Source organism: Esox lucius, chromosome 8 (genome assembly GCF_011004845.1).
Source record: "Esox lucius isolate fEsoLuc1 chromosome 8, fEsoLuc1.pri, whole genome shotgun sequence".
Classification (NCBI taxonomy): Eukaryota; Metazoa; Chordata; class Actinopteri; order Esociformes; family Esocidae; genus Esox; species Esox lucius.
In genome coordinates this window covers 5,438,042-5,462,888 of record NC_047576.1, presented here as the reverse complement: position 1 = coordinate 5,462,888, position 24,847 = coordinate 5,438,042, and the positions used below count along the sequence as shown (strand labels likewise).

Below are 24,847 nucleotides of genomic sequence, written 5' to 3'. Positions count from 1 at the left end.
GGAATTGTTTTGCTTTGCGTATGTCTCTTGTCCAAGACCTGTTGCCCCCATCTGGTCTCCATGTTTTACGGGTGGAGGAGGACAATGTGGAGCTGCGCTGGGACCTGCCAGATACCTCCTCCCAGAACCTGGTCAGTTTGAGTTTTATTTTAACAAGGTAACTAGAGTTGCACAGTGGTTAATATTAAACACATAGGGGTCTATGGTGGTCCAGTGGTTAATATTAAATACACAGGGGTATATGGTGGTCCAGTGGTTAATATTAAACAAATAGAGGTCTATGGTGGTCCAGTGGTTAATATTAAATACATAGGGCTGGTTTTGTGGACTCTAGTCCTGGACTATGAAATAGGGTGCCATTTGGGACACAGACTGAACTCTGACCTTGAACACCAACAGATCAGTGGCTTCGCTGTGACCTATGCACCCCTGGGTCTAGCGGGCCGGGCAAGTGGGACCAGAAAGACAGACTTCCTGGATAAGAAGCAGTCGACCTATCAGCTGCGTGGACTGGTGCCAGGACTGCTCTACAACATCTCCACCTTCTCTGTGAAACGGAACATCAACAGCACCGACGTTAGCCAACCCGCCCTTGCCCTCATACGCACCAGTGAGTGACTCGCCGTTCGTGTGTAGATTCTATATTATCCGTGCACGTGACTCACCAACTGCATAAGTGAGTGACTCGCCGTTCGTGTGTAGATTCTATATTATCCGTGCACGTGACTCACCAACTGCATAAGCGCGTGTCCGTACGTCTGAACGCCATTTTACAAGAATGTCTTTGCGTGTCCGTCCCCGCAGGGCCGCCTCGGGTGGAGCAGCTCCGCGTCGTCAACGTGTCGTCCTCGCAGGTGTGGCTGCGCTGGCTGGTCCAGGCCGCTCGGCACGCAGCGGTCAGCCAGGTGCGCCTCTCCCTGGTCCCCTCGGACAGCGGCGGGGCTCGCACCGCCCTGCTCAACGCCAGCACTACGGAGTACGCCTTCAGGTACACAGCGCTGGTCTCCCTCGGAAAGACAGCTACAAGATAGACGTTATTTCTTCCCCGCACACCAGCGTTACCTTTGGACCGGTCTGGTTGACGCATTCTAGGGAGGAACGCGTGTCTTTAGGGTTTTGTTCCTTTCTTGTTCTAGATTGATTAAGGTTACTACTCGGTTAGGAACGCCCCTAACCTGGTTATCTTGGTTCTAACAGGACACCAGTTGAAAGGGGGCAGTGGGGAAACTGAACCAGCAGACTATAGGCCAGTGATATGACATATTCAGTCCTGGAGTGTCCACCTGCTTGTTAATTGCCCTCACCTGGTATCCCCGGTCTGAATCAGTCCCTGATTAGAAACAATTGCAACCAGAAATGTTGACCCTCAGGGACGGAAGGTGCAGAGTCCTGTACTAGGCCCTGGCTCAGTGTAATGAGTGTGACAGCCCTGATTTTTAAACTCATTTGGCTACTGCATGCACTACATATAGCGGCCACTTGGTGGCACTGTACACCTGTTATGGTCAGTAAAACTTTCATATCACTAGAGGTGTCGAGTTCCACTGCTGATTACAGTCTTTCACAATCGCTGACACACTAAAACGGGTTCGGTCAACAAAGTACATAAAATCACTTTGGTAAATTCCAGAACAAAGATTATTTTTTTTGCAGAACCCTACACAACTCATTTTCTAGAGAACGCTTGCCTGGACTAAATAACTTCAGCATTCTCTCTAGACATACAGGCTATAACACCATGCAACGTTCAAAACTCATTGGGAAAATTCTGGAACACCTTATGGTTATCGATTAATTAATACCTTTATATAATAGTTCTATTGATTCCTCTCAGCAGTGAACCATGGGTATTTATTTGTGTCATTGCATTTGATGCTTTCGTGTGGCGCCTGAGAGCAAAGTTTAATTTCCATGACAAATATTATTATGTTCATAATGTTTCATGTTTCCGCAAGAAACCTGGATCTCAACCAATACAACGTGAGTTTTGAGAAGCGCGTTTATGGTTCTTAAAAAATTGTAGTACAACATTCAGGAAATGTTTTTTTGTCAGCAGTTGTGAAAACCTGTAACGTCCAGAGACCACAGTGGAAAAGCACAAGTTCTACGGTGAATGTGAATGACTCAGACTGGGTGTGTTCCTCTCCTCAGCTCCCTGTTCCCCGGTCAGATGTACACGCTGGATGTTCTGACCCAGAGCGGGATGAGACCCGATGAGCTGCCCTCCACCAGTCACTCAGCCGGACCGCTGCACATCTGGACCAGTAATGTCTTCACCGTCCATCAACTATTCAAATGTGTTTTAGAAAAGCCATGTCCGCATCAGCAGATTGTAGGTGCCTATGAAAGAAACGCGGAGGCAGAGGCTAAATGGGTTCCGCACAGTCCCCTACAGCGTCGGGAATCGTCCTCCATCAATCAATCAATCAAATTTATTTATAAAGCCCTTTTCAGCAGATGTCACAAAGTGCTTTTACAAAACACCCGGCCTCAAACCCCAAGGAGCAAACAACAGTAGTGTTGAATTTCAGTGGCTAGAAAAAACTCCCTAAGAAGGCCAAAATTTAGGAAGAAACCTAGAGAGGACCCAGGCTCAGGCTCTTCTGGCTGTGCCAGGTGAACATATTAAGATTACAATTGTAATAATTAATAAATGCGTGTGGGTTGAGTCTAGTCTATTTAAACTTAGTCCAGGTCAGAAGCATGACCTAATGGACTACACGGGGGAGGGGGGAGGTGTCAACACAGTGGCAGCTGAAATCGTCAGGCATCGTCTCGATCTGCAACACAACCAGGAGGACTCTGGACAGGGACAGCAACGGGTCCCCCAAGCCAGGTACTCCGCAGATGTGGGCCAGGACCTCATGCCCTCCTGAGTTCAAAACGGAACGAGACTCCATCTTGGCGTACAGACAGTGTCATCCGCCAGACGGACCAGGAAACCCGGAGGCCGTTGTCGCGGGTCAGATCCGAACACAGTAGGCGCCGGCGGCTCCTTGCACCGGGTCTGACGGAAGACACTGCCCATCGAGGAGACCCTCCAGGGAGTACTTCAGTGCATCCGCGGGCGCTCCCATCCAGTGACGCTCCCATCCAGTGACGCTCACATCCAGCGACGCTCACAGTTAGTGCGTATTCAAGGCGGCTCGGTGGGACGACAAGACAAGCAGATATCAGCAATATAAACGTTTAATATAAAAAATGCCAGTAAAAGAATTCTGATCAGGCTCAACTGTCAAGAGCAAAGGTCAGCCGCCAGACTTGTATCTTATTACCTTGTTGAATACCTGCGGAGTTACCTGCGTGTATGTAATCCTGAATGCATCCGGTGAACATTTCGGCCCCTGCATGCACACACCAAAGTGCCACGCAACGGGTGAATACAGGGGTGGTTGGAAAGGCACTCATTAAAACACCGCCCTTCTGTTGTTCACCGGGAAACCCAACTATATCCCTGTTACACCCGGCCTGGGATTTTCCGAAAACTGAACTTTGACCTCTCCATTCCCCTGACAGGGCCCCTCCCCCCTCAGAACCTGTCCCTGGCCCAAGTGACCTCCAACTCCGCCCGGGTGACGTGGGACCACCACCCGCGCAGCCCGCCGGACGGCTTCGTGGTGAACGTGACGCGGGGCCTGAGCACAAGGAGCCGTTTCCTTGCCGACGGGAAGCTCGGTGGGTACACCCTGAGGGAGCTGGCGCCGGGGCAACACTACCACGTGGCCCTGACGGCCGTGGTGAACGCCGGCACGGAGCAGCTCCACAGCGTGCCACAGCACCTGGCCTTCACCACGCGTGAGTTTTCTCCCCAAACCCCCGGCCGTTCGCGGCAGTATGGTGATCTGATAGACTCGTGTAACGGCGCAGGGAGAGTTCTGTTGGCGGTTTCAGTTTCCCCCAGTCTAAACACCAAACCTTCCCGCCACTGTGTATATGAGTTGCTTATAATCATGATTGACACAGGACTCTTTTAAACTACAACGTGACTCTCTCTCTGGGGGTTTTCTCTGGAGCAGTGCCAATGCGGGAGCGATGGGGGGGGAGGACCAGGGAGAGACCATCAGCTGGGGCACAGGGCACTCCTGTCAGTCGTACCCTGGCCCCGCCTGAAACCCAGGACCTGGGAGTGGCTACAGACAGAGAGCACTCTGAAGAGATGCCCAGGTAAGATACAGACAGACAGGGAGCACTCTGAAGAGATGCCCAGGTAAGATACAGACAGACAGGGAGCACTCTGAAGAGATGCCCAGTTAAGAGACAGACAGACAGAAACAGACAGAGAGCACTGAAGAGATGCCCAGTTAAGAGACAGACAGACAGAAAGCACTCTGAAGAGATGCCCATGTAAGAGATAAACAATGGAAACAAACAAACACTCTACATGACAGAACACAAAATAAATACAGTATGTAAGTGAATTCTGTTGTCTGCAAACCAATCTCTTTTGTTAACTTTAGTGTTTAATGTTAGTTAACTGTCATTGTGCAATTGTTCATTTTAATTAAAGTAGGTTTTCGATGCCAAAGCATCCCATTTCGAGAGAGAGAGAGAGAGATATGCAGGAAGGAAAGAGAGGAGAGAGAGAGATATGTAGGAAGGAAAGAGAGGAGAGAGGGAGGAAAGGAGAGAACTCTGAGAACTTATAGGAGACCCTGCAGGCAAAATTGGTTTCCCTGGTCAGTCCCAATCAGGCCCCAACAATCCTTATGAAAGTCGAGGCGTGAGATGTATTACGGACGTGACTGTGCGTCAGCTGTCAATGCTTTCTGTTCACGCGGCCCCCAACAGATACACAGAGCTGATTGACGGACGAGGGAGGATAACAGCCAAGTTCACCAACTTGCCCCGGAAGGCCATCAGACACCGCATGAGTGAGTACAGTCCCTGGTTTAACCAGCCGGGTTGCGATACGTCCCTTGGCACCACATACTGCAGAGCAATATCTCAAACAGGATCGCATTTGGGAATGATGGTGCACATTCACTTATAGAAGCAGCACATGTTGTACTGTACGCTGGTATCTCTCTCACTAACCTCTTTGATTGGTGTCTCGCAGAGCCTGAGCCTCCAACCAAGGTAGAAAGGATGGAGGAGACCACCAATAAGATCAGCCTGGCCCTGGAGATCCAGAGGCGGGAGGAGGAGGAGGACGTGTCCAGGAGGAAACCTGGTAGGTATTACAGCAGGGGAGCCTAAACCCTCATTCAGCAAATTAGCAACTGTCAATCCGACACCTTGGTTGTTACCCCGAAAGATTGGAACTTTTTGGTTTTTACAGTGGTGAAAATGTGGAGCGGTAGGTCCCTGGAGATGGCATGGCACGCTTTCCCCTGAAACTGGTTCCATGTGGAAAGAAAAGCATTCCTCCACTCTCAATAGGATATCTGTCATACACCACCAGCTGTGTTAATCTACTCCTATAGGCTCTGTATAAACAGCATGTTTAGTATTCTCATGGTACAGCAAGGCAGTCCTTCTCTCATGGCCAAACTGTACTGTAGCTGGTACACAGGAGGATGGACTGAGTCTCAGCCAAGGTTTGAAAATTTAATATTCTACATAGAGACTATCCACAAGACGTGAAGGAGATCTACCGGGTTACTGGGCAGATCACACTGGTGGAACAAGGGATGAAATTGAGAAATATAAACAGAGAGTGGAAGAGGGAGTCAGAGTTAGAGGGAGAGAGACGGAGGGGGAGGGATAAGAGAGGAGAGAGAAAGAGCGGGAGGGACGGGAAAGAGGGGAGAGGGAAAGAGAGAGAGGAGGGGGCATTAGAGAGGGGGGAGAAGGGGGCTATATTGTGTTACCGGAAGTGGTAGACAGGGATCGAAGCCATCAGCTGGAGAATGTAGAACAGTCTGGCTGAACGTCCTAAATGAGGCCCCAATACTCTTTTTCCTACCGTTGACCAGGGCCTGTAGCAAAGCAAGTGCACTGTAAAGAGAATAGAGTGCCATTTGTGACGTGCTTCCAACCGGCCCCCCAGTGAAACCTGAGCCGGTGGTTCCTCTACTGGGCTTTTCCTCGCTGCGGGTCCTGACGGCAGCTGTTGTGTTTCAGAGTCGTCCCGGGACTGCCGGAGTCTGCCGTGCCTGAACGGGGGTACGTGCGCGAAGGGGGGTGACTCGTACATCTGCGACTGCGCTGCTGGGTTCAAGGGCAGACAGTGTGAGCTGTGTGAGTACGCACCTCCCGCTTCCACGCCACCCGCCACACCACATCCTACTGCCCTCCACCTTTAACCACTGACACAGTCCCAGCACACCACATCCTACTGCCCTCCACCTTTAACCACTGACACAGTCCCAGCACACCACATCCTACTGCCCTCCACCTTTAACCACTGACACAGTCCCAGCACACCACATCCTACTGCCCTCCACCTTTAACCACTGACACAGTCCCAGCACACCACATCCTACTGCCCTCCACCTTTAACCACTGACACAGTCCCAGCACACCACATCCTACTGCCCTCCACCTTTAACCACTGACACAGTCCCAGCACACCACATCCTACTGCCCTCCACCTTTAACCACTGACACAGTCCCAGCACACCACATCCTACTGCCCTCCACCTTTAACCACTGACACAGTCCCAGCACACCACATCCTACTGCCCTCCACCTTTAACCACTGACACAGTCCCAGCACACCACATCCTACTGCCCTCCACCTTTAACCACTGACACAGTCCCAGCACACCACATCCTACTGCCCTCCACCTTTAACCACTGACACAGTCCCAGCACACCACATCCTACTGCCCTCCACCTTTAACCACTGACACAGTCCCAGCACACCACATCCTACTGCCCTCCACCTTTAACCACTGACACAGTCCCAGCACACTCTTTATCACACCGACGCACATTCCCACAGGCCCTTCCAATGTATAGGACCAAGGCCCTTTCTCCATGCTCCACGGTCGGGCGTGGCAAAAGGAAATAGACTCTGATTCATTTAATTCTCTCTCGTCCATGGAGATTACTTCACAGACGTGCACAGCAACATGCAGACGCATCAACAGAACGCTGCTGGTTGAAACACGCTCTAAGGAACATCGCATTACTGCTAAAATCCGTCGCAAAACACTCCAGATAAAAATAGCTTGTTTATCAGAGATTTCCTTTTGGTTTTAACTTGTCAAAACCATGTTAACATCTTGGTTCCGCGAGCTATTAATGTGCCTCGCGCAGACAGACGCTCGCACACATGCACAACCCACTTCTCTCTTGAATGCATTTCCTTACCCAGGTTCCATCCATCAGGCTGTTTAAACATTCCTTTCCTAAAAGCATCATTCACCAGTGAGGAGTGTCAACCCCCCCCCATTCCTGCCTATCTAACATCTCTATTATCTTACTCCCTCCATCTCTTTTAACTCTGTCACTACCTTCTTCTACTCTCCCCTCCCTCCCTTCTTTCCTCTCCCCCTACCCTACTCCCCCTCTCTCGTCCTCCCTCCCTCCCTCTCCCTCTTTGTGTTCTACCTCTCCTATTAAATAGCTGTGTAACTCTTGTTCCTTCGTTTTGTTCAGAGCCTCTCTATGTCGATGCCACATCATTCTCTGTGTTTACCTGGGGTCCTGTGCTCTGTCCGCAGTCTGCCAGAGAGTACCGCACCCCTGCACCCGACTCTACTCGGAAACAAAGAGCGTGCCCGTCTGGGTGGGCGAGGTGTGCCATTACCAGTGAGTGCCAGACAACGGGCAGAGATGTTCCCCCCCTGCACATTTCTACCTGTCAGGATTGATGTGGTTTGGGACCTAGGCCTCGGCATTCCCTGATGTTAGCCCAGTGAGGAGCAGGGTGGCGAGAAAAGAAGGCTGTACTGCGCAGTAGCACGTGTCACATGTAGCAAGAGGAGGACTGGGAGTGTATTGAATTGTCTGAATCATTTGAATATGAGGCCTACTAGGCGGACTGGCCATCTGGCATTCCAGGTAAATGCCAGGTGGGCTGGTTTCTTTTTAGCCAAGTGGGTTTGTGTGACTTTTTTTCTTATATATTCTTTTTCTTATTCTAATAATAATTATAATCTGGTTAACAATGAGGCATGAGGTCAAAAAATTGTCTGTTTATAAGAATTGGCAGATTTCTGGTGCCGGCCCTCCCCTGTAGCCTACTGTAAATGTATATTTAGTACATGAGCTTCTCTTCTTTTGCTCCGCAGGTATAAAAGGACGTATAAAGTGCAGCAGGATGTTTGCTATCGGGAGATCTGTGGACCTCCGCTGCTGCCCAAGAAAAGTCCCAGTGAGTGCCAAGACAGTGTTCATGGAGGATATTACTGCCCTAAAGGAAGTCATTCTTGGGAAATATTATAATAAGAAAATACTATTTGTGTTTTATCTGTTTCAACAGACAGAAGATCTAGCAGACAACAGTGATGGTTTGTTTTCTTTGATACACAAATATAGCAAAGATCCCATCTGATATATTGAATATACAGTCACACAGTATACAATCATTTGCTTTGGCTTCAGTTAATCAAAAAAAATGTCTTCTCTATTTTCAGAAAGGTGATCTTGGATGACCCGTGTTGCCCAGAGATTGGCCTGTCGTAGCCCCAGCTTGAGTGAGAAGGAGGGGGTATTCAAGCTAACAACTGGAACATTACTGGTCCCCCTACCACCAATGGGATTTGGGCCCAAACTCATCAATAATTGCAAAACTTTTTGTAATGTTTGTACTGAATTTTCAATCATGATGAATGACAAATGTATCCTAAACAGTCTGACCCAGTGTACAGTGAGAACCGTATACATACCTCATGTGTCAAGTTAGCAGTTTTGTCCCTCAGCTCAGGGAAATCTGTATCGTAGGATTGTTCGTGTTAACACAAGCAAGCAAAACCCTCTCTAAACTCTGTTTCGTAGGATTGTTCGTGTTAACACAAGCAAGCAACCCCTCTCTAAACTCTGTATCGTAGGATTGTTTGTGTTAATACAAGCAAGCAGCCCCTCCATAAAATCTGTATGGATTGATTAACCACTGTCTTTCAGTGTCCCAACAATTAAACGGTTCTGAGCCGAAGAACATGTTCAACAATCAGTACTGGAAAATAACTGTCTGTGTTAATCTCTTGACTCCAAACAAACGTCACTGCTAGCTATCGTGTAAATAGTGTTTATAGGCTGTTTTGTAGGTGAATATTTTAATAATAAAATTGTTAAAATGTATTTTTTTGTGATATGCTTTATTTTTTATGTCAGTCAATTGTGAATTAATGTCTAAACGTATTGAAGTTTCAATATGTATTTATGTGATCCAATTTTGACTAAATACTGGAATCGTTTGCGTTATTCATTGCATACATGGCCCACCACATCGTGTCTGTATTATATCTATTTTAGGATAAAATCACAATTGTGGCCGTGCTGCAATTGGTCTGTTTTGAAACAAGGAAACCAGTAAAACGGGCCTTAATTGTTCTGTAATACTAAGACTACATGACATGTTGAGTTCTAGGCTAATGTTACCTGGGTAAGTTGTTTGGTGAAAACCCATTGCGTTATTCAACGAAAAACTCTCATACAAATGCACTTAATTACATTGTAATGTATCTGCACACTCGATCATTTCCACTTCGGAGCGTTTTGCCTTCAGGTTTAAGTTCCCCGAATTTAAAGCGATTTAAAGACGCGCGCCCTTTCCTGCTGGACCCTGCATCATGTCATCAGCGTGCACACGCGCACCCCTGTTGCGTTGTTCTTCCCAGCCCCTCCTTTCTCCACTGAAAGCTGAGATTGGAAAGGGAAGGAAGAAGGGACCATGAAAGGACAACCCTGGATGCTATTTGCGAAGAAATCGTAACTATTTATCTTTTCGGTTTTCCCAGTTGCACAGATCTACGTGGTAAATTATGCACGGGGGGTAGGGAATGCGGCATTTGCAAAACATTCACAAGTTGACCAAAAAAACAAACCCGCATATTGGAGCGCGGTCTAGCTAACTAGCACGGTCTGTCCGAAGTTAGCTTCTTGTCCGGCTAAGTAAATCGGTAAGGTACATGTAGCAGTAACTAGCTGGCTGGCTAACTAGCATTACGCGCAGAAAAAAGAGGGAGAAACGGAAAGAAAACAACAAAAAGCGAGTGAACATTAAATAGTAATGTTGCCTTTGGGAATTAAATTGAGCTACGGATGAAACATAAATTGGCGATTCGGGAATAAGGCGGGGGAATCAACTAACGACGCCGTAGCGAAGAAGCACAACAATTAGCTAAGCTACAAGACCACTGCGATGTTGAGACAGCAGGGACTGGTTCGCCGCTGTGGCAGCCCCGCCGTGTGTCGGGGCTGGCCACATTCGGTTCAGTGGAGACTTGGGGGGTTCTTTTTCCTTCTGTTGTTGGAAGGGGCCGTCTGCCTCGCCAGCACCAGCAGTGCTCCCGCTCCGGGTATCAACAATCGCCCCAGTGTCAACGTCTACATGAGCGAGGAGGAGGTCAAGAAGCTTTTGGGTAAGAGCCTTGACAAAAGACCGTGGTAAAGTAACTACAAATAGTACCTTGCCAGCTGTGAGATAATCCAAACAATGTTGTTAAGCAGAGGTGTTAAAAAGTACAAAGGATTCGCCTGAGTTCAGATCTGTTCCGTCTTATCGAAGTCCCTATTTAAGAAATTACCGGGTTAAGGTGTTCGTAACTAACCAGTGATCAACTAATTAAAAAGTAAGAGTTATTAGTTGAGGAACAATTATTAGTTAAGGTCACTGGTTAGTTTTTATTTTTACCGGGTTATTAAGGTCTTAGTTAGGAACTTCCTTTAACTGGTGCACTCAGCGGAGTACTTCGTACTTTTACACCTCTTTGGTGAAGTTACAGTCCAGTGTGTTAATTGGTCCTGGCTGACTAGCTAACGTGACACAGCTATCTGCCTCTAAAAGCAAAGTCCAACAACGCAACATTGCAACTGGTTAGCTAGTAACTTGATGGCTTACCATAGTGATAAAATATTCACTTAAGTCCAATATGGCTGGGCGCCGAGGAAGTGTCATCTACCAGACAACTCAGAAGTAGCTACCTACAACATGCAAACGCGCACCCCAAAAAGGTACTAAGCCATTCGCTTGGATGTAGCAGTAGGTGGCTGCTCCTTAGTCCGGTTGCCCATGATGAATGCCTGCCTTGTCTGTCAGTCATGATGTGACGTGTTGTCATGGTAACATGAGAAAACAACATGCGGTGTTGGATTATATTTCAGATCCAAACCCAGTAACCCACAACTTTTAGGAACTCATTACGCAAATAGGAAGCATATGAAATGAGGAGACGGGGACCACTTTGTTGTGACTATACTGCATTAAGAGACTGACAATAGTTGGGCTAACTTGCATTCTTAGCCCAACGCGTCCATAGTTTTTGTTGAATGCGTAAAAAAAATCTGAGCTGTTCGGAGCCCGGTGTTATATAATGGTTTCTCCAGACTCTCAAAAGCCAGATCAGCTCCATTTCCTCGGGCTGTTCTCTTTCCCTTTCAGGGATGTTGTATTGTAACCGGGCCACGGATCGGTCTGTCAAACGTCGTCAAGCCAAACGTAACCATGACTGCGCCAAGACTGGCAAGCTTTCAGGTCAGGGTTAACCCTTACGTGACCAGGAGCAGACAAGCACCACCCTGTTGATTGGCCGTTGTGACTGAGTGGGCTGTTAGAAGCGAGGGTTTGTCAGCTGGAGACGAGGCCAGCCCGGCCGTGTGGAAGCAGTCGTCAAGGTGGTGCCTAATGATGGGTTTGAAGTGTTGCAGCAGCCATTTCCTGAGGGAGAGAGCTCTTCAGAGCCGAGAGGAGCTCAAACAGCCTCTGGTGATAAGGGAGCGTCCCAAATGGCACCCTGTTTTTCTGTATGGTGGGGCTTGGTTCGAAGTAGAGAGGCCGTCTAAGGGGATAGTGTATGATTTGGGACTCATTCGCGAAGTTCAATCTTAGGCACACGATGAAGGCACGTATTCTGGGTAGGAAAAAGAACTGCGCAGACCTTGTGTCTTCAGGACTGTAAGAGAGTTTACTTTGAGGCCTACTTCCACAAAGAGCTGTAGGCCCCAGGCCCACACTCTCTCAACCCCCGTCAGGGTGCACTACTTGGGGGTAATGAAACGTGCTTTTAACATAGCTCGTCATCTGTGTCCTAAAGTGCCCTGTGGTCTTTAGTGCACTATGTCCTCGTTTCTGTCCCGTCTCGCTCTCTGTTTACCTTTCTTCACGCTTTGTCTCACAGCGGAACCAGGCAGCCATGTTGGTTGGTGGTGGACAATGATTCATGTAACTTGGGTCATGGCTGTGAGCAGGGAATTATGGGAATTATTCTTGAGTCCGTTTTCTTGAATGTCTGTGCCTCAGATCATGACAGGAACATTGCAGGTGTCTGCTGTGGCACTCAGACGGTCTCCCTGGCTGCCGCTTGGTGTATCAGTAGGTAATAACATACTAAAATGGCAATTACACAGGAAGGTCTTTATTGTCGTGTTTATCTGGATACAGGATAGTATAATTAAGCAATAACGTGAGGGGGTGTGGTGTGTGTCCCACGGCTAAGAGCTGTTCTTAGGCACGAGTGCTTGGACACAGCACTTAACTCACAACTGAGACGCCTTATTGCTATTGCAAACTGGTTGCCAACGCAATTACAGCGTTATAGAGCCACGTAATGTCATATCCTTTTTATATTGCCTCATCCACCGCGGCTGTCGGCCATTCAGGATTCATCCGGTATGATTTTTGCAATGCCACACCGGTGTCCTGGACTCCTCGCAGACCGGTCCGCCTGACCGTTATTTTCCGGTAGGAACCGGTCCCGGGCTCGCTGGGCAGCCCCACAGCCGTTATGCAGCACAGACACCCAGACCGAAGAGGCTTTTTAAGGTACTGGGATCCATGTGTGGGCCTCTGTTTTTTTGCTGCAGCGTAGATGTCGGGATAACACCAGGAGCTCCTGTCTGCCGCCCGCGCCGCTTGTCTCTCCGGGGCCCGCGCCGCTTGTCTCTCCGGGGCCCGCGCCGCTTGTTTCTCCAGGGCCAATGGGAACGGTGTGTCGTTTCAGGTTCTGCATTCCTCAGGGGAACCAGGGGGCTTCTCCTGTTGTCGCCAGTGGAATCCTGTAGTCGCCAGTGGAACCATGTTCCTTTCAGGGAGCATTTGGTCTCGGTCAAAAGACGTGCCAATCGGGAATTGGGTGCTGCTTGGAACAAATGTATTGACTCCCTTGGATGTGGGGCTGATGTCTGCTTGTCAGCGTTTTTTAAGGCCTGCGGACGGTTTAATTTGTTTCAGTCTTGCCGTGTTTAATTCAATCTAACAGGGGAGGATTGTTTTGTCTCCAAAACCGTGTTGGCATATCAAGCACAGCTGCATGAATCAACCCTACCAGACACTGGTTCACCAACCATGGCTGTAAATAGACTGTTCCCCAGCGACCTACACCTCTTCTCATGGTCAACGGTCACTGAATAGATCTGATCCTTGCCAAGGAGTTTGTTGTGGCGAAGCCTGCGGTGTGGTATATAGCCTGGTCTCCAGTGCCTTTTTTGCTGCAACCCCACACCATGGCTGACAAGCTCAATAAATGAGTGACAATGAGATGGCATTATAGTACAAAGAGATGGGGCCAGGCTATGAGGAGTGTGTCCATAGGACCACGCCTGAGACCAGCTGCGAGGTCCTCCCCTCAGTGTGAGCTTCCCACCTGTCTCATCCCAGGGCTGGTTGAAGACTAACCTTCCTGCTTTCCCCTCGTCCCACTCAGCCGTTTCCCGCTCTGTCTCTTCGGGTCTGCCGAGGCTCTGTGATTCCTTTTACAGATCTTAATCTGACTTGCTCTGCTGCGCGACGTCAGCCTGAGATGCCGAGATGCGGAGGAGCTCGGGACTTTCACTTGAACCTGTCCGTCTGTCCTCCTCTAGACTCTGTTGAAAGGAGGAGTGAGATCGGCTGTAACTCATCCGACACGCCGTGTCTACGATGGACGTTTTCATTACATACTTTTTGCAGACTCTCTGTGTAAGCAAGCATTAAAATCCATATGTTTTTGCTATGAACTGTTTACTTGAGGATACCGGAGACTTCTGACTGCTTCAAATCAGACCGAAAGGAACGCGGTTCAGGCCCTTAATCTGCCTTTTGCATCTGGTCATGAAAACATGTTTTTTTTTGGCTAATCAAATCAAACTGCATTGTGTGGTTGCCAGTGTTTGTTTGACTATTCCCAGAGAGGAGGCCCTGTGCTATCAGTGATATCCTAGTCCATCACACGTTACTGAATTTATTGTACCCCCTCGCTCTCTACCAGACTGTACCCCACTAGAGACAGTTTCTTGTTTTTACCAGGCTAGAAGACACCACTGGAGACTGTCTCGTTTTTCCAGGATAGAAGACCTCACTATAGACAGTGTCTCCTTTTTACCAGGCTAGAATACCTCACTATAGACAGTCTCCTTTTTTACCAGGCTAGAGAATACGATAGACAGTGTCTGTTTTGTGGTTCCTGTCTACTCCCCTACTCTTATGTTGTTGTTGTGTGTGTGTGTGTGTGTGTGTGTGTGTGTGTGTGTGTGTGTGTGTGTGTGTGTGTGTGTGTGTGTGTGCCTCTCTGTGTCTCTGGGACCCTATTTATGCTGTGGGTCTCTGGTCTAAAATACACAGGGAAGTGCTACCTTTCTGGACATAAACAAAATGTCCTCTGATCCACTGATGGCTTCTTGCTTTGTAGGTGGTGATGAAGGCATGTGGCCTCCTGAATGGTTACTGACTGTAAAAAGAGAGGAGGCGGCCTATATAAGAGGAGGGTAGAGACCCGATATCCTCTTCCATAGTTTCAGAGGATGGTAGAGACCCGATATCCTCTTCCATAGAGTTTCAGAGGATGGTAGAGACCCGATATCCTCTTCCATAGTTTCAGAGGATGGTAGAGACCCGATATCCTCTTCCATAGAGTTTCAGAAGTTGGTAGAGACCCGATATCCTCTTCCATAGAGTTTCAGAGGATGGTAGATTTCAGAGGATGGTAGAGACCCGATATCCTCTTCCATAGAGTTTCAGAGGATGGTAGAGACCCGATATCCTCTTCCATAGAGTTTCAGAAGGTGATCAGATAATTTGAGTGTGCATGCAACTTTTAGAAAGTTCCTCATGACGATGAAATCATGGATTCAAAAGATGGAGCACAACGTTTTCATACTTTGGAACAAGAAAAATTATCGCCTATGACAATCATGTAGATGTTTTCCCTAAAATCATTTCTATGATGTTCTTATAATTAATTGCCAACTGATTACAACTACAAATTGCAATTTATGTTTTAAATGAAACGCCATCCCTATATTGACAATGCAACAGGTTATTAATATTAATGACCACCCCTATGTGTTTGGGCCAATTTGGTATTGAAATCATGCCAAGTCACTTACAAGAATTTTTTTTGCCAAGCTTCCACAGCGTTACTTTAATTTGTTGGGGAAAATTGCATAACAATATACAGTTTGCACAGTCAATGGGTTGAGTAAGTCCAGTTAAACGTTTGTTTGCAATGCTAGTTGTGTAAACTGGTTATAAATCTTGCTGCTGGGATTTCAAGTTGAATTACCTGAGGTTTTATAAATGTTCTATTTGTTTATAAATTGTTCATGGATCTATGTGATCTCAGGGAAACGTGTACGGAGGTGGTATTTTTGGCAGGGAGTAGGATGTGCAGCTCCGTTTCCACCTTGCTTTCCATTTAAATTGCAGTTCCTTTTCCTTTCTGTGTCTCTGCTTACATCTCTCACTTTCTCTTTTTCTCTCCAACTCTCTCTCTCCCTGGCACACTCATTTTCTAACTCTCTAACATTCTGACAACTATTTCTCTGACTCCCCTCTCTCTACTTCTCCCCCTGAGCCTCTCTCCTTACCTCAGGGCCTAGATTAGTTGCTTCTGTTTTCCTTCAAGGCCTTTCAGTTGACCGGTATGGAGGTCTGTATTCATGTGTCGGCCCGGTGATGACGTGGATCAGCAGGCCTCGGGGCCTTTCACGTTGTGCTTGTTTTTCTTCTCCGGCTTGCTCGCTCCTCTGTTAACCGTTAGCCTAACTAGGCAGGCTACGAAGGAACCGACATCTGCTCAAGTCCAGTGTGTTGGTTCTCAAACCTTTCCTCGGGGGACCCCCAGGGTTACAGGAACTGTCTTGTAGCTGTTCACTTACTACTTAGTGAGGGCCTGAGGATTATTTGACAAGTTGACTTAAGTGTTGTAGTTCTGGAATGGATCAAATGGACACAGAGAGGTTTGGGAGAAGACCGCTTTAGGCTTACAACTGCTCTGCCTCGTGTTAACTAATGACGGCCATTTTGGTCCGAATGCTTCTTGCCTGGGACCTCTCGTCACCCTCCCGTCTCGTTCCCGTTCCCCTTTCTTTCTCGTCTCGTTCCCGTTCCCCTTTCTTTCTCGTCTCGTTCCCGTTCCCCTTTCTTTCTCTTCCCGTCTCGTTCCCGTTCCCCTTTCTTTCTCTTCCCGTCTCGTTCCCGTTCCCCTTTCTTTCTCTTCCCGTCTCGTTCCCCTTTCTCTTCCCGTCTCGTTCCCCTTTCTTTCTCTTCCCGTCTCGTTCCCGTTCCCCTTTCTTTCTCTTCTCCCCTCTTACTCCTCTCTGCTCATCTTTTCCCTTTTAATCCCTTTCTCTTCTCCTTCCCTTTCTCCTCTCCTTCTCTTTTCCACTCCTCAGCTCTTTCTCTTCTCTCCTTTGAGCCCACTTGCCTTTCTCCTTCTCTGCTCCTGTCTTTCCCCTCTTCTCTTGTCTCCTTAACTGTGCAGTCTTCCCATGTTTGTAGCCTTCAGGTGCCATGACCGCAGAACCTCCAGCCCGGCAAGACTCTCAAACAGAGACATTAGAAGCAGCAAGAGTCTTTGCAGGGCAGGGGGCTGCAGCCACTCTGAAACCGTGTTTCTGTCTGTCAGGTCACGCCTTATGAAGTCCTTCACGTACTGTCAAGTGCGACGATATCGTGACACGTTTTGCTCGGAGGAGATGCTATGGGGTGTGCCATCATCCAGACAGCATCCCTATGCAGTGGGCTGCCTTTTGTCCACAGACCTTTGTGAGCTAAATAGGGAATATGGGTTACTGCTGAGGAGTTGAGCCAGGAGTGTAATGATATTGTAATGTATTTACGGAGGAAGGAACGCTATGATTATTCCAACATCCAAAGAGTTTTCTTTAGCGGACTGAGTTCGGGATCTAATTCCAGATGTTAAACACATCCCCTCACCCCGAGCCCTCCTCTCCGATCCTCTTTTCTGAAACTGCAGTCACGGCCAGTCAGTCTGCGCTGCTCCCCTTGGTGTGTGTGTGTGTGTGTCCGTGCGTTGCGTGCTCGCTTGTGAAGTCCCAGGCTTTTGTTTTTAGCTGTTGCCGTGGTTACGGGGTAGGGGGTCTGATGTGGAGCACATGATCCGCGGAGTAAGGGAGACAGTTGTTTTTGCCACGCCGTCATGAGGTGCTTGGGTAAGCCTGACCCTCACCCCACTCCATTACCACAGTAGTAGAAGGACGTGCTTATCCATTTAATAGCCAGCCTTTTGGGCTCTAAGCCCCTCCTGGAAAAAGTCTACAGTGCACTCTTATTATTGAGACATTGAAGCTTTGTTTCTCATTTTGGCTCTATACTCTAAACGTTTGCATTTTAAATGAAACTATTATTCTGAGGCTGAGGTATGGACCTGCAGCTTGTTTTTCAGGTGTATTTGTGTAAATATTGGATTCATCATTGCGGCATGACAACACTTTTTTTTTTTTTTTTTATAAAAAAAAAAGCTAAATTTTTTCTCTTCATTAAAGTAACATAAAATTGATCAGAAATACAGTGTTGACACAGTTAATGTTGTAAATGACTATTGTAGCTGGAAACGGGTGATTTTCAATGGAAAATCTACATAGGCTTAATGAGGCCCATTATCAGCAACCATCACTCCTGTGTTCCAATGGCACATTGCGTTTGCTAATCCAATTTAATCATTTAAAAAGGCAAATAGATAGAGACAAAGGAAGATTGGAAAAAAAGTGTTATGGACGGACAAATCAAAATTTGAGGTGTTCGGATCACAAAGAATAACATTTGTGAGACGCAGACCAAATGAAAAGATACTGGAGTAGTGCTTGACCCCGTCTGTCAAGCATGGTGGAGGCAATGTGATGGTCTGGGGGTGTTTTGTTGGGGGAGAAGTGGGAGATTTGTAAGGGGACATTGAAGAAAGAAGACTATCACTCCATATTGCAACGCAATGTCATACCCCGTGGAGAGCGCTTGATTGGAGCCGGTTTCTTCCTACAACTGGACAATGACCCAAAGCACCGCTCCAAACCATGCAAGAACTATTTAGAGAAGCAGTTAGCCGGTATTTTGTCTATAATGGAATGGCCAACACAGTCATCAGATCACATCGCTTATTAAGCTGGCGTGGCAGCAGCTTGACCGTATGGTATATACCGGTAAGAAGTGCCCATCAAGCCAATCCAACTTGTGGGAGGTGCTTCAGGAAGCACGGGGTGAAATCTCTTCCGATTACCTCAACAAATTGATAGGGATGACAAATATATCACTATCGATAGTTCCTCAGCTTTTGTCGTCGAATAGTCCCCCCCAACCACTTAAAGGTAATTCAACAAAGTGTTAGTTTAAGGATGCACTCAAACAGGTTATTGTGAGGTTGTTTTTTTAATTGTTTCCCCCTTGAAGATTTCAATTGAATTATAGGTCACATTAAAAGTGAAAAAAGTTCTGTTATGATTTATCTTTGTATCATTCTTTTGCATCACAAAAAACTGGCATTTTTACAGGGGTGTGTAGACCAAGCTGTAACGCCCCCCTCCGCCGAGCCGTAACGCCCCCCTCCGCCGTATTTCACAGATGAGGTGGTGTGCGGTGGATCCTGGCAGTTCCTTTTTTTCTCTCTGTACTTTCCTTTTGCCATCAATCTGGAACATGTTAATCTTTGTCTCAGCTGCGCTCAATACTTTTTTTTCCAGACCGCTTTAGGGATTTCTCTGTACTTTTTAGCCAGCTCCAACCTGGCCATGCTGTTTTTGAAGTTAACTAGTGGTTTACAGATTGTCGATCAGCCTCCTGGTGGTTTCGGGGGAATGTTCCTGGTCTGTCTTTTTCCGAAGTTCCATCATATTGGTGAGCATTCTTCAGTCATCTACCGTGGAGGACTTTTTTGGCCTTGCAGGATTTTTGGGTTTGCAGATCTTTTTAACGTCAAGCACTGTTGTTTTTGGTGTCTGTCTTGACTCCCATTGATGCCCTGTTTGGTCCTCATGACAGAACAATAGCTGTCTCCAAAGGCAAACACAAAGCCTAGAATCAAGACTATACCTAGACAGCTCTTCCAGATACCCGCACGCTATTTTATATCTATTCAAATGAAACTCCCTATTATATTGAGCTACTTTGACTTGAACCATGGGTCTCTATGATTGGCTTGTGTTGCTTTGTTATTGGAAGACGGTGAGTGGGAATGATAGAGGAATTACGGAGTGTTGAGGGAACAGCGTTCTGGATTCGAACCCAGGATCCTGAGATATAAATGCACCTGAGGAATCGTCTTAGACCGCTATACCACCCGAGGCCACAGGGGCAGGACCTGTATCTGGACCACCACAATGTTTTTATTTTCGTTTTTTCGGTGTCGTTGTTGCTCAGTAATTTTTTGCCTTCCCTCATGCCCTGCTGGTGCCTCTTCTTCTCGGTTTCCCTGCTATTTAATTGGAACCGGTGTTTCTCTGATGTGGATGGCAGGCTGGAGCTGCGGTAATGGCAGCATGTGGTTTTAATTTAGAGTGGAGGGCTGCCCTCTACCCTAACCAGGGTTCTGGTGCATTTGTCAATTTTCAAGCTGTCCCGGGCTGTCCAGCTGGCCTTAACCCTAGCTCGCCCGCCGTGTCCAGTTGGCCCTAGCCCGCCCGCCGTGTCCAGCTGGCCCTAGCCCGCCCGCCTTGTCCAGCTGGCCCTAGCCCGCCCGCCTTGTCCAGCTGGCCTCAGCCCGCCCGCCCAGACTGTCCGGCTGGCCCCCCACCCTGACCCATTCATCTTGTCTGGCTGGCCCCCCACCCTAACCCACTCATCTTGTCTGGCTGGCCCACCACTCTAACCCACCCACACTGTCCGGCTGGCCCCCCACTCTAACCCACCCACAATGTCCGGCTGGCCCCAACCCTTACTGAACCACCCTGCCCAGCTGGGTTCAACCATCATCCAGAAGACCTGTCAAGAATTTGAGAATCAACTAACAGTTAACTGATGTTTCATAATGAGTGCACCAGACCGTTCAGCTGGGACAGTAAGAGTTGTGCTGGATGTTGAGACTTGGACCAGACAAGCTGGAGACATTAGCTGGCTTAACAAGTTCATCATGTTAGTTTGACCTAACATGTCTAATCCGATGTATTTTTTAGCCATTCTGTTCTAGCTTCACTGTGTGTTTTGGATCATTGTCCTGTTGCAAGATCCATGTTGAGTTTCAACTTTTTGACAGATGGCCTCACATTTTCTTCAAGAATTCTATGGTACAATATGGTTTCATTGTTGACTCATTGATGGCAAGTTGGCCCTGATTCAGTTAAGCAGACCCAGACAGTTTTGCTTTCATGCTTTATGGTTAGTATGAGGTTCTTCTGTTCAAAGGCAGTGTTTTGTTTTTCTGGTTTCTGGCAGTGTCCGAAAAACTCCACAATGACTCATCTGTCCAGAGCACATTGTTCCAGTAGTTTTGGTCTTTATCCCCGTGTTGTCTGGGAAATCTTATTTGAGAGCAGAGGCATCTTCCTTACCCAACCCATAGTGTCAGATTTAGCTTCTTACTGACAGTTGATTTATGCATTTTAACATTGACTGTGGTAACAGAGACCCATAAATCTATTGATGTTTACCTGGTTTTCTTAGAGACTTCTAAGAGCATCTTTTGGTCAGCTCTTGGGCTGAATTTGGTGCAGAGACCTGCTCAATGTAGAATGCCCGGTGTATTGAATTTCCTCCATTAGTAGATGATCCGTTGTACAGTGGAATGATGTACATCAAATTGCTTGGAAATGGCTTTGTAACTCCTCCCAGACTAATGGGTATCAATAGTCTCATGTCTGCTGGCCTCAGGGTTTATTTTCTTTCTATGTTATTTGTTAAATTGGGGTGGTATGTTTAAGAGAATTCAGGAGATACCACGCCTCTTAAAGTGACCTTGACTTTAGCTTCCCTCTAGCAGCACCTCTTCGACCTGCATAAGGTGCAAGCGCATGCGTACACACACACACACATACATACATACATACATACATACATACATACACACACACATACATACCACCTGGACTGTTTTCCCTCTTTTTTTTTAATTTACTGAGTGTCAGACCGGGGACTCCTGGGTGTCCTATGGGCCGGCCCTCAAAATAATCTATAAAACAGTAAAAACAGAGGCCCTGTCACTCATTTTCCCCAATAGGGGATGACCACATGAACTTCACCAGACGATAAATATGGCAATACATGTTGTTGTTTTTTCTTTTCATTGAAATGCAAGTTTTCTCCAGCCAATTCCTCATCACGACCTTGATCAGCCGCGTGTGTGAGCTTTCCCCATAATACTGGCCTGTTTGAGCTTGACGTTCCGTGGAAGATCTATCAGCAGGTGGGGAACCAATCACAGAGCAGCATCAGAATCTGTGGACCCAATCACAGAGTAGCATCACAGGATAGTCGCACACTAGGGGAGTGTTTTCTGGCCCTCACAGGTAACTCACACGGGTTCTCTTCTCATCCTGCCTTCTCTTCATTGCAGGGCACATGTTGGGCTTTTCCGGTCGCCCTGGTGAGCGCAACCCCAGGCTGCTGAAACGTTTCAGTTTTCATTCAGAGTGTAATGACTGCGTGTTAAGGGGCCGGTAGACTGTGAGATGTGAAAGGGGGGGGATTATATTTACGTCTCGTCCTGTTCCTTAGTCGTCAGAATGGAATCCACAAGGAAAGATGTTCTCCCAACGGGTTACATAGAACGTGTGAGTGCGTCACATTCTCTGGATTCAAGGTGGGCGGCCTGGTACATTCTGACCCGGCACGTTCTGCATTGAAGCCCCCTGCTCTTAGCAATCTTTTGCGGCAAACGGATCTCCTGCTTTTTTGTTCGAGGACGTGCAAGCGATGTGTAACGCCAGTCCCCCCCCCCCCCCCACCCCGCGCGCGCAATACGTTGTGTGCTTGAATACGGCCCTAGAAACGCCACCACCCTCTCCGTGTCTCCACCGCCCTCTGCCCCTCCAACCGTTCTCCACCTCGCCTCCCCTCTTTTCCAGATGGTCTGAAAGGGCAATGGCAGTTTTGGAGAACCCTGTGTGGTTGAGTGACGGCTGCATTCATTTCCTTCATGCCACTCACCAAGGGTTCCGGTTGGTTTGAAAGGGGGACCCGACACCCCACTCTCCCACCCAGATCTTTTGTCTGAGGTCTGCTGCTCTCATTGGACAGGCACAGGGTCCGGTTGAGGTCCAAACTCCATGTCAAGAAGAGATTGCAGATTTAATTGGGTTGTTGTTTTGTTTCTTGCCCGCGTATCGACTCTTCATCTGAGGTTTCTCACTGCTGGTCTTCTGACGCTGTTAATGAATGGAAGGTGAATGTTGTTTTGAATGGCACGGCTCCTCCTCATGTCAATTTGAAAACACCCAATGTACGACCTGAGACGGTTTGACTGCGGTACCACTTCCTCTCTGACCTTAAAACCTTCACAACTCATTGCCTTCCATTACCTTTTCTGTGGGAGGTTTTTTGAAAGGTATGCCTTCTTCGGCAACAGACCCGGTGATGATTTCTGTGGAGATCCGCTTCATTTTTAGCGTGACTGTTTCTGTAATGTCGAGGCAGTGTTTCCCCGAACTTACAACAACGCTCACTTTGGTGAACCAGTCGCCGAGTTTCACAGAGATGATGGGCACCTTCGCCAACAGTGTGCCAGTGTATTTCTGATTGGTTTTATGTCCATTTGTCACGTTCGGGCGCAGGAAGTCTGGTCCAAAGTCAGCTGAAGTCCAAAAGGCCGGTATAATGTCCGTATGTACTCTATTGTTGTGCCATGAATGTATTTCATCCATCTGACACATACATTGTATGCAGTCTGTTTCCAAACCCGCCAGCATATCAGATTTCCATCTAAAATGAGCCGACAAGAAGGGGAATAAGCATTTGTCTGTACGATAGAGGACCATAATGAACTTGGCCCAGGCCTTTCGGGGGAAACACAAAGCTTCTGCTTTCATGTATGTTTCGGTGCCTGCCCCTAAATACCAGATACTATACCAACGTATGGACTTGCAGCAATATGGCCGTCTACGCTATGGCCACTCAACACGTGAACACAGACCCTGAGACACACACAGCCTCTCCATGTGAAAGTGCGTGCTCCGTATTCAGCTGAGAGAAGGGCCGCTGTGTGTGCCTGTATCAGCCCGGGGGGGTTAAAGCCGTCCTGCCACAAACAGCTCCTCATATCTCTGTTTGTTCAGTAAACAGGGTTCTATTGGGATAGGAAACCACCTCACCAAGACCCCCTCAGCCATACACAACGCAAGAACCCCCGCGCCATTTAGTTCTGCAGCTCTGTCACCCCCCCCCCCCCCCCCCCATTCAGCTCCGTCATGCCCCCCCCCCCGCACTATTATTGGCCTGGGTCGAAGGTCATGCACCACACCCACAATAGTGTGCTGTTGAGGATGCAAATGCAGTTCGTGCTTTGCCTCGTTCTTCTGCCACTCCCCCAAACCCCACCGACCGTTTGCGCAGAGAATTGCCATTATTTGAATTTGTGGGGATTTTTTTTGGAAAAGCATGTTTGCTGGTTATAGCATGTTTTTGTCAGAACCAGGCCACACATTTAGCAATTTTAAGGGCAAGGCCACTTGGCCTTAAGGGGTTCATAATTTTCCAGGGCACCAAGGATGAGACCCATTTTAACAAGAGACCGTTAGCTAGCTAGCTAACTCAGAAAATAACTTCACCAATTACATTTGAGTTAACATCCGCTAAATTAGAACACCAGTAAAAGCACCACACCGCAACTATAGCGTAGATAATATACTATTTGTTTACCTTGCGTTCATGTTGTTTTTGAACTACACGCTGTTCCCTTACGCAGACCTATCGACAAGTAACAGTCACAGGTGGGCATTGGCCAATAACAATGGAGTTTTTGGAGTTCATGTGCTTCGGATCACATTGATTGGATAGAGCAGTGTCAATCTCACTGGCAGCGGAACCAGGAAAAAACCAGGAAAAAAGTTTAAGATTTCCACAACGGTCAACTTTGGCTGCAGTCATTTATTGTGGAAGGTGGGCATTACGGACCTCAAGGGGGCTGCAGTGAAATCTAAGGCCTGGTCTGAACTCTGCAAAATGTCTTGTACCGCTGAGTGTGTCCTCGTCCGTGGCCTGGTGTCCATTCTGGTGGCACCGGAGCTGTAATACTGACCTGTTTTCCTGTCGCCGCGAACCAGCCAGCAAACCACCAGAGTTTGCTCGCGTTCTACCTCGCCTGGAATTTGTGTTAGTGAGGTATGGTAATCAGTTTGACAACACACACACAGGCCCGGAACGACCCGGCTTCTACCAGTATCACCTTTTGTACGTTATCAGCTGAGTGTGAAAGAAACATTCCACAGAGGTTCCTCCAAGAGCCATAACAACTTCTTAAATGGCTTGCTTGATGAAAGTCAACAAAGACCTTCGTTCAGTTCGTTTTGGCTGGTGGAGGCTTACTTTTTACCATCTAGGCTGCAATCCAACGCTTTACAACAATGCTCAAGTTTCAGGTTCAAGTTTCAAGTTGTATTTGTC

The 24,847-nt window shown here is 47.7% G+C and overlaps 2 protein-coding genes across 9 annotated transcripts in view; both read left to right on the top strand.

The window, feature by feature from the left end:
- The window catches only part of sned1 (sushi, nidogen and EGF-like domains 1), a 41,450-nt gene extending 32,283 nt beyond the window's left edge, over window positions 1–9,167 (top strand). For 3 of the 5 annotated variants that reach the window (XM_020049379.2, XM_020049380.2, XM_013134876.3), the window contains 13 exons: window positions 37–131; window positions 400–610; window positions 805–988; window positions 2,152–2,264; window positions 3,517–3,795; window positions 4,017–4,164; window positions 4,789–4,871; window positions 5,057–5,170; window positions 6,064–6,180; window positions 7,611–7,698; window positions 8,181–8,263; window positions 8,372–8,399; window positions 8,526–9,167. In XM_020049379.2, the coding sequence (XP_019904938.2) occupies window positions 37–131; window positions 400–610; window positions 805–988; window positions 2,152–2,264; window positions 3,517–3,795; window positions 4,017–4,164; window positions 4,789–4,871; window positions 5,057–5,170; window positions 6,064–6,180; window positions 7,611–7,698; window positions 8,181–8,263; window positions 8,372–8,397 (1,541 nt within the window). In that variant the 3' untranslated portion in view covers window positions 8,398–8,399; window positions 8,526–9,167. Of the gene's footprint in view, window positions 1–36; window positions 132–399; window positions 611–804; window positions 989–2,151; window positions 2,265–3,516; window positions 3,796–4,016; window positions 4,754–4,788; window positions 4,872–5,056; window positions 5,171–6,063; window positions 6,181–7,610; window positions 7,699–8,180; window positions 8,264–8,371; window positions 8,400–8,525 lie in introns of those variants that run through there. The other 2 variants (XM_034293895.1, XM_020049381.2) reach the window with 2 other exon arrangements.
- A 508-nt stretch (window positions 9,168–9,675) lies between these two features.
- The window catches only part of ryk (receptor like tyrosine kinase), a 63,080-nt gene continuing 47,908 nt past the window's right edge, over window positions 9,676–24,847 (top strand). The window contains exon 1 of one of the 4 annotated variants that reach the window (XM_010896420.5): window positions 9,676–10,472. In XM_010896420.5, the coding sequence (XP_010894722.1) occupies window positions 10,253–10,472 (220 nt within the window). In that variant the 5' untranslated portion in view covers window positions 9,676–10,252. The remainder of the gene's footprint in view (window positions 10,473–24,847) is intronic. The other 3 variants (XM_010896421.4, XM_010896417.4, XM_010896419.5) reach the window with 3 other exon arrangements.